Source organism: Lissotriton vulgaris, chromosome 10, assembly GCF_964263255.1.
Source record: "Lissotriton vulgaris chromosome 10, aLisVul1.2, whole genome shotgun sequence".
Classification (NCBI taxonomy): domain Eukaryota; kingdom Metazoa; phylum Chordata; class Amphibia; order Caudata; family Salamandridae; genus Lissotriton; species Lissotriton vulgaris.
Window position 1 is genome coordinate 257,276,333 of NC_141698.1, and position 13,484 is coordinate 257,289,816.

Genomic DNA, 13,484 nt, shown 5'->3' on the forward strand with positions numbered 1-13,484 from the left:
TACAATAATCAATAATGAAAAATCGACATCAATAGGGTTGTCCGTATTCCCAGTCAGTACCCTTCCCCGCCCGCCATGTGCTTAAAGACCGCATACATCCCCCATAACGTCAGGGCTAAGTAACTAGAACGTCATAAGGAGTTGCAAGTAGCTCCCTTGTCTCAAATAAGTAGTGGCAGGACCAGAATCCCTTTCAGCAGTTCTGGCTTCGTCATTACGAGCACTAGAAAACAAGACATTCTGGGCAATACCACCCTTGACGCAGCTCTTTATGCTACAAGATGGTGTCTTCCATTCAGAAAATATTGTTGGTAGCATTTTGAAAGGAAAGATAAACGGACGTTCTCCTAGTGAGTCTCACATTGTTACATTTATGAAGAATGTTGAAGAGTAGTATGTTGAAAATCTGAAGCCATTGTTCTACAAACTCTCAACCAGCCTTGGATGGAAAAATCCTGAAGAATGTACAAACTGAAAAACATATCTGAAAAGGAATGGCTGAACCATTTTGAAAAGATATATGGTAGCAACCTTCAGATAGAATCATTTGTACCAGTAGTAAGTGAACAATTAGTGTTACCTCTGAGATTCACCATTAAAGAAGTCCAAAAGGCTATAGAGGACACAACTGCTCATAAGGCCCCGGGCCCTGACGGGGTACCAGCAGACATGTACAAATCTAACTCCACTACATGGTCAATTGTCCTCGCAAATATCTTTAATATAGCGAGTATAGATAAAAGTAGATTGCCTAAAACCTGGTCTCGGTCTATAATAGTCCCAATTTTTAAGAAGGGCCAGAGAGGGGACGCAAGATGTTATAGGCCGATATCATTGTTGGACTCGTCCTTTAAAATACTAGGGAAGGTGATCCTAGCCAAGATCTCTACATGGGCAACCAACAATGACATTTTGTGCGATGCACAGTATGGTTTTAGATCTGGCAGAGGCACTGAAGATCAGTGCCTCAATTTACATCTTATAGTCAGCAAGTACACTGTGGCCCAAAAGGGATCAATCTATTTGGCATTTATGGACCTGTCCACAGCTTTTGACCTAGTCAATAGGTCAAGGCTGTGGACCATGCTGCTGGAAATGGGGTTAGACCAGGCATTGGTGTACTTCCTGGCTGACTTGCATAGAGATCTGACAGCGGCCATACGCATGTCGCAGGACGGGAAGTGTACGGCTGATTTTAAGTCCGGAAGGGGAGTGCGCCAGGGCTGTATTTTGGCCCCAATGTTATTTTCATTATATATTAACTCTTTGGGTGCTAATCTGACTGCAACGTCTGTAGATGTTCCATGCATGGGGGGTACCCCATTGCCAGTCCTACTGTATGCTGACGATACAGTACTACTGGCGAGGCTTACAACGTCTTTTAAATTCCTTTGGGAATTTTATGCGAAATCTAGACCTTGTGATTAATGTAGAAAAATCGCATGTGATGTTCGTTGGGAAAGGTAGAAATAAGATCAAGACCCTCTCTTGCAATGACGCAGTAATATCAAAAGTAAAAATCTTTACATACCTGGGGGTAGTGTTTGATGATCTGGGTAGCTGGGTCCCCCAAGTTACCAATAAAAGAATGGCAGTTAAAAGATCATCGGCCGCTATCCTAGGCTTTGCGAAAAGATTGGGTGGGAAACCCCCAGAGGCAATCTTGGCGATATATAAAGCCAAAACAATAGCCATAGCCAGGTATGGGGCAGCAATCTGGGGCTACAAAGATTTAACTGTGTTACAGAGAGAGGAAAACAAATTTTTACGATCCCTTCTGGGCCTTCCCCAATCCACACCATCCTTTGCGGTTCACTCTGAGCTGGGAATGGGATATATCGAGGACATCCTAAATATGGCACCGCTTTTATTATGGATTAGAACTTGGCTTAACGCCAAACTTACACTGAATCATAAGATTCTTACTGATTGTCTGGGGCGGGACGAAGGGGCTGATATTAAATGGCTGGCCTACATTAAAAAATCTTCAGCAACTTTAGGTCGACCGGAACTATATTTAGACCCGAAAAACTTGAAAAAAGAAGACATCAACTGGGTAAAACTGAACTTTATTAAGATCAGAGAAATGGAGAGAGAATCGACTGAAATCTCTAAACCCACAGTAAGGTCACATTTTATGCTGATTACTTCAATATCAGTGCAACCATATCTGACCATTGTCACACGCCCATATCATCGCTGGTTACTGACCAAATTTAGATTTAATCAGGCACATTTTCTGCTGGGTATTTACGAGAAATGGTGTGCCCCAATGGATAATGTGCCATGTGAATGTGACAATTTCTCTGACCAGGATTTGATACATTTCGTATTCTTTTGCCCCTTCTTTTCGGAAGGAAGGGCAAAATATATTAAGCCCCTTCTAAGAGAAATGGGCTTTTTACAGTTAAAACCTGCATTGTTGTTTCTTCAATTAATGGAAAATCATCGGGTCATGTTCTGTGTAGCGAATTTTTTGATTGCATCAATTCGCGCTAGACGGAAGAGACTTCAGACGAGTATAGCTGAATGTGTGCCATATGCCTGATAGTATTATTAAATTTCCAGGTTCTGCCTAATTTTATATACGCTCTATAATGAATTGTGAAACATTGTTGATATTTGGTGTAAATCATGTGTGTTACACAACCCCTATGTATTGCTAATGAATTTTAAATGTACAGTTCTTAACAGCTCTGTATGATGTTTTTATGTATTTGCATAGTATACTTTTATGATTTTTATTTAATCGAATAAAGTATGTTTTGACTTGACTTGACTTGAAAACCAGTTTTTGTCTGCATAGCATCAGCAGCAACACTTGAGTCAGCTTTGTGTGAAGCTGCCATCTTAATTCAATCAATACCGTCCCCCTGCACACATTCAGGGACCTGGTCGTGTCTTCAGGTCAAACGGATTGTGGGACAAGGTGCAGAAAGGAAGAGGAAAAAAGTTCCGCCGGACCCCGGGAGCCGGCCGCCTATGTCGGGGCCGATCTTAGGCCACACCAGGGCAACAAGACTTGGGGAGGGGGCAGGAGCCAAGCGCCCCCTCCCAGTCCGTGCCACCACACCGTATGTTGCAAATCTGAAGCCATCGTTCTACAAACTCTCAACCAGCCTTGGATGGAAAAATCCTGAAGAATGTACAAACTGAAAACCAGTTTTTGTCTGCATAGCATCAGCAGCAACACTTGAGTCAGCTTTGTGTGAAGCCGCCATCTTGATTCAATCAATACCGTCCCCCTGCACACATTCAGGGACCTGGTCATGTCTTCAGGTCAAACGGATTGTGGGACAAGATGCAGAAAGGAAGAGGAAAAAAGTTCCGCCGGACCCCGGGAGCCGGCCGCCTATGTCGGGGCGATCTTAGGCCACACCAGGGCAACAAGACTTGGGGAGGGGGCAGGAGCCAAGCGCCCCCTCCCAGTCTGCGCCACCACACTGCCCCTCGGGGGCCTCTGTCATGCGGTTCAGGGAGGCACCGCAGGCAGCGGTTCTTCAGATTAGTGGCTCTCACCGGCAAGGCTCCCCTCCATCAGCAGCAATCGTTGGCGCTGTGGTTGCGGCCGGAGGCCCCGCCTAGTCAACGCCCCGGCCTCTCCATGTCGTAGGCCGCAAGAGTGGGCGCAATTCAGCTGTCCGAGCGAGACTTGGGGAGGGGGCAGGAGCCAAGCACCCCCTCCCAGTCCGCGCCACCACACCGCCCCTCGGGGGCCACCGTCAAGCTCTTCAGGGAGGCACCGCAGGCAGCGGTTCTTCAGATCAGTGGCTCTCACCGGCAAGGCTCCCCTCAGTCAGCAGCAATCGTTGGCACTGTGGTTCCATGAACCTACACTCACCTATGAAAATCTTACTATTGATGCTTGACTGAGGCCAAGGCCGTGTAAGGTGATGTACCTCTGGGGAGATGATGTTACGTTTAAACGTAGCCCCTGAGTGCTTAGTTCGCTTCTGTTCTCTGTCACTGTTGTTGATTTTGAGCCCCAAATACAAAGGCTTGTTGTTGCTTGTGAATCCCGAAGTGTATATTTGCCCATACTGATCCATAACGCCCCGGCCTCTCCATGTCGTATGCCACAAGAGTGGGCGGAACTCAGTTGGCCGAGCGAGACTTGGGGAGGGGGCAGGAGCCAAGCGCCCCCTCCCAGTCCGCACCACCACACCGCTCCTCGGGGGCCTCCGTCAAGCTCTTCAGGGAGGCACCGTAGGCAGCGGTTCTTCAGATCAGTGGCTCTCACCGGCAAGGCTCCCCTCCGCCAGCAGCAATCGTTGGCACTGTGGTTGCGGCCGGAGGCCCCGCCTAGTCAACGCCCCGGCCTCTCCATGTCGTAGCCCGCAAGAGTGCGCACAACTCAGCTGTCCGAGCGAGACTTGGGGAGGGGGCAGGAGCCAAGTGCACCCTCCCAGTCCGCGCCACCACACCGCCCCTCGGGGGCCTCCGTCAAGCGGCTCAGGGAGGCACCGCAGGCAGCGGTTCTTCAGATCACAACAGAGTCTCATGCTCGATCGATTGAGCTGGCCGAATCAGGCAACAAGAAGGTGTGGGGGGGGCACCTCTTGCTCAACCACTACCTGAGGAGGTGGTACTCTCTTCCTAGGAGGTGGTGGTGGTGGTGGGGATGCACCAGCTGAAGCTACAACACTTGCTATTGCTAAGTGATGAAAAAAGGTCTTCCTCTCACAAAGATGAAAGTCAAAGTGAGGAAACAAGGAGGGGTTTTCATCATTTGGGACAAAAAATAGTTCTAAAGCAATGAAAAGTGTTATTTTTAGGTCACATGACCTAGCCTTACATCATTAGGAACCCAAAAGTGAAATGAACCAATGAAAAGTTTTATTAACAAGTCACATGACCTGTTATGCTTACGTTACGCGATCCGCGCCGCGCCCCGGATCGCTTCCGGGAAGCTGCGCTTCGCGCCTCGCGCACCGGAGCACTTCCGGGTGCGCTAACGTGGCACGTCATATGACGCATTACGCGACAACGCAGGTCCAGAATATAGTCAAAATGTCTCCACCAACCAGCGGTCGGAACACAACCCCTTTCAGCAGTCCAAAAAGTTCTGTTAAATGACAACAGAAGGGACAGGCAACAAGAACCATTAGTCAAAGAGGGGAGGGCAAGTTCTTCTCTACCGGGTCACGTTGGGGCTCCACCGGAACTGATCGAATTGGTAGTCTACAGTGTTTCTGGATGTTTCAGACTGAAGCTGGCGTCAGCATGAGAGCACCCCGTGGCTCCGTCGTGGCCATTCCACGAGCAATTATGGCAGTCGCTCCCCACCGGAAGTCTGCGGGAGTCGGGGGCCCCGGTGACTCTTGTAGAATCTTCAAGGCTGAGGGGACGCATTTGGGAATGGGGCCCATGCCCTAGCAGTCAAGCGTCCAAGTTCCAGGGTTGCCCAGAGCCATCCTTGCAGGCCAGGCCGAAGTCTGTGGAGCCGACCGCCATTTCGTGAGCTCGATGGCAGCCGCCTGTCGCTGTACCGCAAGATTGGGTGCCATTCCGTTGGATGGCGGGTGAGACGTAATAGCAAGAGCAGGCGCAATTCAGCTGGCCGAGCGAGGCACTGTGTCGCAAGAGCGGGCGCAAGTCAGCTGGTCGAGTGAAGCGCTGGGGTGTAGCTGAGAAACCTCCACCTGGGGAGGTGGGGGAGGCTCGTTCGCGCCGCCTCTCCCTTCTAGTGCACCCCACGCCGTCTCCTGGCGCAGGTATATGTGATGATCGGATCAGGGCACCGCAGGACGTGTCTTCAGGTCAAACGGATTGTGGGACAAGGTGTGGAGCAGGCGCAATTCGGCTGGCCGAGCGAGGCACTGTGCCGCAAGATCGGGCGCAAGTCAGCTGGCCGAGTGAAGCGCTGGGGTGTAGCTGAGAAACCTCCACCTGGGGAGGTGGGGGAGGCTCGTTCGCGCCGCCTCACCCTTCTAGTGCACCCCACGCCGTCTCCTGGCGCAGGTATATGTGAGGATCGGACTAGGGCACCGCAGGACGTGTCTTCAGGTCAAACGGATTGTGGGACAAGGTCCAGAATGGAAGAGTCACCAAAAGGCAAAAAGTTCCGCCTGACCCCGGGAGCCGGCCGCCTATGTCGGGGGCGATCTCAGGCCACACCAGGGCAACAAGACTTGGGGAGGGGGCAGGAGCCAAGCGCCCCCTCCAAGTCCGCGCCACCACACCGCCTCTCGGGAGCCTCCGTCAAGCGGCTCAGGGAGGCACCGCAGGCAGCGGTTCTTCAGATCAGTGGCTCAAAACCGGCAAGGCTCCCCTCCGTCAGCTCGATCGTTGGCGCTGTGGTTGCGGCCGGAGGCCTTGTAGGCTGCAGAGTAGTCGGGGAGAAATCCCGGGAACGGCGGCATGCATTTGGATCGATGTTGCAGCAGGATGCCATGTAAATAGTTATTTAATAAAACGTTTTACCCTGTTACTTTGCTGGTGTGTTGTATATATTTATAATATTTGCATAGGGTTTGTCGTTGTTTTGGGCGGGGTGGGCGGCGGAGCCAAGCTGTCTTGCAGCCATCATGGCGTCGAGCTCAGTTCCTCTCACTATTTTCATATTTATCATGAGGTGTTGTTCCTTATATTTCTATTTTAGCGAGGTCAAAAAGAGATCCCATTAGTGGCCTACTGATTTTGCTTGATTCCTTTTGTTTTTTTTAATGATTTTTCACTATCTGCAAAGACTAAATAGAGTATTGCGACTCTGTGCTTGTTTATAAATAGAGAATGAACCAAAGAGAACCAATTCCAAAGCAGTAAATGCTTGGATAACAATCAATCAAATGGAGAGGGAAGCAGGCACGACGGATTGCAACGGGGGCAAAGGCCTGCATTACCTACCCTTCACTATCTGCAAAGAGAGAATACTCCTAAAAGAAAAGAGGGGGGGGCAGCGTTCAAAGCACATCAGCGTGCATAAACACGAAAATGTTTTTACCTACCACGTACTTGACATTTTAAAGCTTTTGATATTTGCTATTAAAAAACCATTGAAATTCACTGAAAAAACCATAGGTTATAGACCATATATAGTTAGGAATTAGCATTTACAAAACCTTGAAAATTCACTGAAAAAACCATAGGTTATAGACCATATTTAGTTAGGAATTAGCATTTACAAAACCTTATTTTACTCACACAAAACCATTGAAATTCCATATATAGTTAGTTGCACTAACTATATATCGCGCACCCACAATCCACTGCTGATCATGTCACATATTACATCATTCATGACATGCTCAGTGACATCACTGATGACATCACTGATGACATCTCAAATGACATCACTGATGACATCTCAAATGACATTACTGATGACATCACTAATGACATCTCAAATGACATCACTGATGACATCACTGATGACATCTCATTTGACATTACTGATCACATCACTGATGACATCATTCATGTGATTATACGATGAACCTCTTCAGACTCTAATATAACCTTAGATACACTCAGTGTAAACAGACACTCACAGACTGTCACTCATCCATGGAGTTACTCACACACCTAGTCAGTCATGCAAAGAATCAATCACACCTCCATTTCCTCAACTATACAGTTATACTCACCTTACTTATTCAAACATATACTAACACATATTTACTCTTTTATGCAATCCTTGATTGAAGTTCACAATGATCCATACAGCCACTCACACATTCACTGGCTCTTATGCACAGTTATTTATATATGTCAACTCTCACATGTACTGTGTTTTACATATGTACTTACTTTGACATGTAGCACTAGATATCCATTCACTCACCAATACACTCATGCACACAGTCAACTGCCCATACAGCTGTTTCCACATGCACTTTTGAACTCATACATCTAGTGAATCAACTGCTCACACATCTATGCACAGAGTCATACCCCTCCACACACATACTCAGTCTCCCATACAAATACTTGGACAACCAATCAATAACCCATATAGTTACTCATATAGCTACTGATTAACACATGCAGCAGTTTACATAACTACAGACATAATGATGTACAAATTAAGACAGTTTAGTCACTAACCCATGCACTCAGTGAGACAGATTTAATCACTCACTCATGCAGTCAGTCATGCACCTACTAAATCCTTCATCAAGACACTTATACATCCACTCATTCTTCAATATGTAAGACATATTTTAACTTTACAGAAACATACAGTCACTGGATGTTGTCATCAGTGATGTCATTAGTGATGTCATCAGTGATGTCACTGAGCATGTCATGAATGATGTAATATGTCACATGATCAGCAGTGGATTGCGGGTGCGCGATATATAGTTAGTGCAACTAACTATATATGGAATTTCAATGGTTTTGTGTGAGTAAAATAAGGTTTTGGAAATGCTAATTCCTAACTATATATGGTCTATAACCTATGGTTTTTTCAGTGAATATATATATATATATATATATATATATATATATATATATATATATATATATATATATATATATATATATATATATATATATATATATATATATATATATATATAACATCAAATTGAGAGAGACAAAACACCCACTCCGTTGAAATAAACTATTTTATTGAAAATGTTGAAAAACATATATATGTTGCTGTGTTTTTCCAGATCCAAATGAAATTGATTTGAACTTTCAATGTTTACTTTTATCACACTTTTGTACATTTTATCCCAAGACAGATTCTACGCTGAGATGTCTGAGCCATGGAGACAGTGATCTAAGATTGATACTTCTGGGTAAATCAGGAACTGGTAAAAGTGCTTCGGGAAACACCATCTTGGGTGAGGATAAGTTTATCAGCAGAGCCAGCTCAACATCAGTGGACCTAACGTGTAAGAGTGAGATGGTATATTGGAGAGGGAGGCAAGTTAACATCACTGACACCCCAGGCTTCTGTAATACAGAGCTAAAGTATGATCAAGTTTTAAAAGAGATTCATGCAAGTATCTCAGTGCAGAGGCCTCAAGTCCTTGTGTTGGTAGTGAAGATTGACCGATATACATCAGAAGACATGAAAGCCATTAAGAAAATCAAAAATCTGTTCGGAAAGCAAGCAGCAAGCAACATGATTGTCTTGTTCACAAAAAAAGATGATTTACAAGGTGTTTCCATTAGAAAATTCTGAAAGAAAACCACTGGGAAAGCTCATTCAAATGTGTGGGGGCCGGTACTGTGCTTTCAACAATAGAGCACAGCCTGAGGAATGCCACAAGCAGGTTGATGAGTTTCTTGCCAAGGTTGCGCAAATGGTGAATCAGAATGGTAAAACTTTCTACACAACAAACTATCACAAAGGCAAAAAAGGGGCAGTTGGAATACGAACCAAGAAAAGGAAAGGAAAAGTAGGAAAACAGGGAAAGACACAAAAACAAAAAGGTCAATTTGATGAGGTAAGCAGGGGCTCTAATGAAAACATTATCCACAACTCTAATAACAGAAATGTTCTACAAAATCAAATTCACTTAGAAGGATTGGAAATGACAGAGGGAGAGAAACAAAGTATGATAATAGCAAGCCAAATGGACAAAACCAAAACTGAATCAAACACACATCTTGGCCGAGACAGAATGCAGAAAGCAGAAGAAAATGACAAGCAATGTAATAAACACAGTGAAAAAGAGAATGAAAAATGTGCCAACAGTTTAGCAACAACTCCAATTCCCGGAGCAACGGGTGGATTTACGGATCGCTGTAGCATCTGTTAACTCTTAAAAGTGTTCTGTGCGTTAAGTTGGGGGCAGAGGTGTACGCACAGGAGAAAAGGTAAAAAGACGGTTCAGAACTGTAAAGAAAGAGTGATATCAGTGACCTCAAAATCTGGCAAAATATGGTTATAGTTATGTCTCTAAATTAAATAGGCTGCATTGTTTTTTTTTTGTTTTGTTTAAGCACTGCTACTTCTGTGCCAATACCTTTTATAATACATCGGATTCTGCAATTCCTCTATAAACTCCTGTCCATAATTCCTTTATAATTTGTGGCTTGTGACACACCCATTCTCCAATTATAAAGAAAAGAGGTCAGGACTCAACTGTAATAAGCTATTATAAATGCATTCTGATGTCACAATGGCTGATGGCAAAGCCAGCAGCCCTTGTGAAAGCAGGCCAGGTCACAGAGCAGCTGTTTAAAGCAACAAAATATAAAGTTGCTTTTCTAATTCTGCTCTATTTTTCTAGCTTTCAGTTACTAGCAGAAAGAACATGTTTGTTTTTTTGCATTCCTTAGATGAATATAGAAAAGTTAGAATCTTTCTGAATGTTTCTACACATTCTGAACTAATGCAGCTTTTCTTTTTTTAAACTGACTTGTATTGAACTGTTTGTAATATCTTTTTCAAAAAATATCTAAGAGGTTTTTGATGTGTTTAACTTTCCACTAGAGGTTCTATTTTTATTCTTCATGTTTGCAAGCATGCTCTCTCTTTCAAATGAAAGAGATACACACCAGGTTTTTCAGTGGTGTGTGGAAACAATCATGATTTGACCATGTGTTACATAGGATAAAGTACCCCAGCCGTACATGATAAGGATATTGTAAGTCATATTGGAGTTATAAAGGAACTCAGCCTTCAGCCTTTTTCCTTTATATAGTTATGGAACTCCTTAGCGATCAGCAATATCCTTATAATGAACGGCAGGGGGGACTTTGTCCCGTCACACAATGATCTTAGTTGGCTGAGCCATGATATTCCTAATGTCAACCATAGATGCAACCCCAAATTCACGAAGGTGAAGATGCTGTGTTTCTATCAGAGACTAAAAATTAGGTTTTGGTCATAGTATTGAGCGAATTGTTAACCCACAAGTGCAAGTCAGTTGAAAAGTTATGAGAATTGATTCTCTATGTTCAAGGAGAGCGAGAACTCATAGTGTTCTACAATACTTAAATTGGGATACAGTGTCCTTAAAATCAAAACTGATCACTGATATCACCAAAAGTTCCTATCACTTGATCATGATATCACTGCAATATGGTTTGAATTTTGGATGTCACAGAGGTGGCACTGATGGTAGATCAACTGGAGGTGCTTCCAGTATGACATTAAGACCATGGTTTTGAGTTTATGCTCCTTGTACATATGTAGTCAAAGCAGAAAATAATTTAGAAAATGGGAGGATATCGCTTGTACCTTCATAATTAAAATTGAAATGTAGTTTGATATCTAAAATGTAGTCTTGGCACTATTTATGTTTGACTATACACAAAGTAAGCCAGAGTGTCCTTCAAGGATCTTTGTGAAAAACAAGAATTCCCATTCAAGCATGGCAGTTCCATATTAAAGCATTGTGTCTGGCCCTACAGACCAAAGAGACCACTGAATTGAATTAGGCAGAGATGGTCCTTTTAGTTATCAGAGATTTTGGTCCTTTTATAGGATACAGAAAATAACAAATACATTGCCAAAAGTCTAGGACTCCCAAATATCTGATGTTAAGACACATTGGGGCATTGATCATACCCAGTAAAAAACAGTTTGCCTGTAGAGGATGAATATCCACCTCTTCATGATTACAAACATTCTTAAACTAGTCAATGAGGTTGGATTGGAAAATCACACAAAACAGCTTTCTGTCCATATTACTTTGCTAGCATATGAATACAGGCAATGAAGGCTGACCCCAACTGAGAAAAGATTTTGAAGTGCACAGGCCATGGGGCAATGTTTTAATTGTTCAGCTGTCTTTTATGGAGTATATCCTGCCTTACAGTGGCTTAACAAAGTTAACAATAGGCAAAATGTAAGAGATAAAACTGATAAATAGAGAACGTATTCATCGACAATCATCAAAGGTGAATTATTAATCAACAAAATATCAATTGTGTAGGTCATTATGACCAGTGGCTATCACACATTGCCATGCTTATGTCACATAGCACTTAGAGCCAGATCAACAAACATTAGGAATACCTACTTCCTAATTGCAGTTGTCTCTGAATCACAAATAAAAAATCGGTATTCCTAACGCATGAAACTCATTGAGTTTTATGTAGGGATTCCTTGTGTGACAAAAATTGACAGATGTATGACAGAACTATGTAAGCCATTACCACGCATGGCTTTATAACATAATCATTAAGATGACCATGACAGTACCATGCAAGTCTTTACCAAGCAAGTCTTTACCAAGCATATGCCTTTACCAAGCATGCCTTTACAATGAAATTTACATTGTTAAGGCATGAATGGTAAGGACATATGCGTGGTAAAAACTTACCAGTTAAGTTTAACCCCAACATATTAATATATGAGACAGCGGCTGCATCTCCTCCCAAATCATCCATTCCATCACGTACAAAATAGCACAGCACCATCGAGGAGGTAATTCTTCAGAAAACCGTGATTTATTTAAACATGGACAGGACTCCATAATATATATATATATATACATATATCCCAAAAGTAAGTTCGCCCCAGAAGAGAGAGACCACAAGCAGCTCCAAATCGTTCCGCTTTATTGGGTGACAACCGCAAACCAGCAGCTAAACAGCATTCTTCCTTCATCAATTCTTACTGTTGCCAGACGCGTTTCAGGAGAATAGAACTCCCTTCCTCAGTGACATCTGCTAAAAACGCCGGATGGTTTCCACCTTGCACTATTTGTATCTTGTAGTCCCGCCCAGCAGGGCGTTGCCAGCCCCGTGGCATCATGGTTCATGTAGTGCAGGTGGGTGTGACTACATTGAGTATCCGTAGTTCAGAGCAGTCAATTAAAACAAATATTCACCCCAGTGGGTTGAAGGTCAGATACTGTAAGGATGCACGGTTTCTCTGCTTTGTGTTGTTTCCGGGAACGCTGCCTCCCGTAGAGCCAGCTCCACCTGGTACCCCGGCCTGCACACTCGCAAGGGGCCTCTTCTCGCGGCCGGACAGAGCCGCTAAATCCCAAAAGTAAGTTCGCCCCAGAAGAGAGAGACCACAAGCAGCTCCAAATCGTTCCGCTTTATTGGGTGACAACCGCAAACCAGCAGCTAAACAGCATTCTTCCTTCATCAATTCTTACTGTTGCCAGACGCGTTTCAGGAGAATAGAACTCCCTTCCTCAGTGGCATCTGCTAAAAACGCCGGATGGTTTCCACCTTGCACTATTTGTATCTTGTAGTCCCGCCCAGCAGGGCGTTGCCAGCCCCGTGGCATCATGGTTCATGTAGTGCAGGTGGGTGTGACTACATTGAGTATCCGTAGTTCAGAGCAGTCAATTAAAACAAATATTCACCCCAGTGGGTTGAAGGTCAGATACTGTAAGGCTGCACGGTTTCTCTGCTTTGTGTTGTTTCCGGGAACGCTGCCTCCCGTAGAGCCAGCTCCACCTGGTACCCCGGCCTGCATACTCGCAAGGGGCCTTTTCTCGCGGCCGGACAGAGCCGCTAAATCCCAAAAGTAAGTTCGCCCCAGAAGAGAGAGACCACAAGCAGCTCCAAATCGTTCCGCTTTATTGGGTGACAACCGCAAACCAGCAGGTAAACAGCAT

General features: G+C 44.4%; 1 protein-coding gene across 1 annotated transcript in view; it reads left to right on the forward strand.

Annotated features, from left to right (window-relative positions):
* LOC147685065 (GTPase IMAP family member 8-like) overlaps positions 1-9,342 on the forward strand; it is a 278,533-nt gene extending 269,191 nt beyond the window's left edge. The window contains exon 4 of the mRNA XM_086940946.1: positions 8,691-9,342. Within this exon, the coding sequence (XP_086797072.1) occupies positions 8,691-9,136 (446 nt within the window). The 3' untranslated portion in view covers positions 9,137-9,342. The remainder of the gene's footprint in view (positions 1-8,690) is intronic.
* The last annotated feature ends 4,142 nt before the right edge of the window (positions 9,343-13,484 follow it).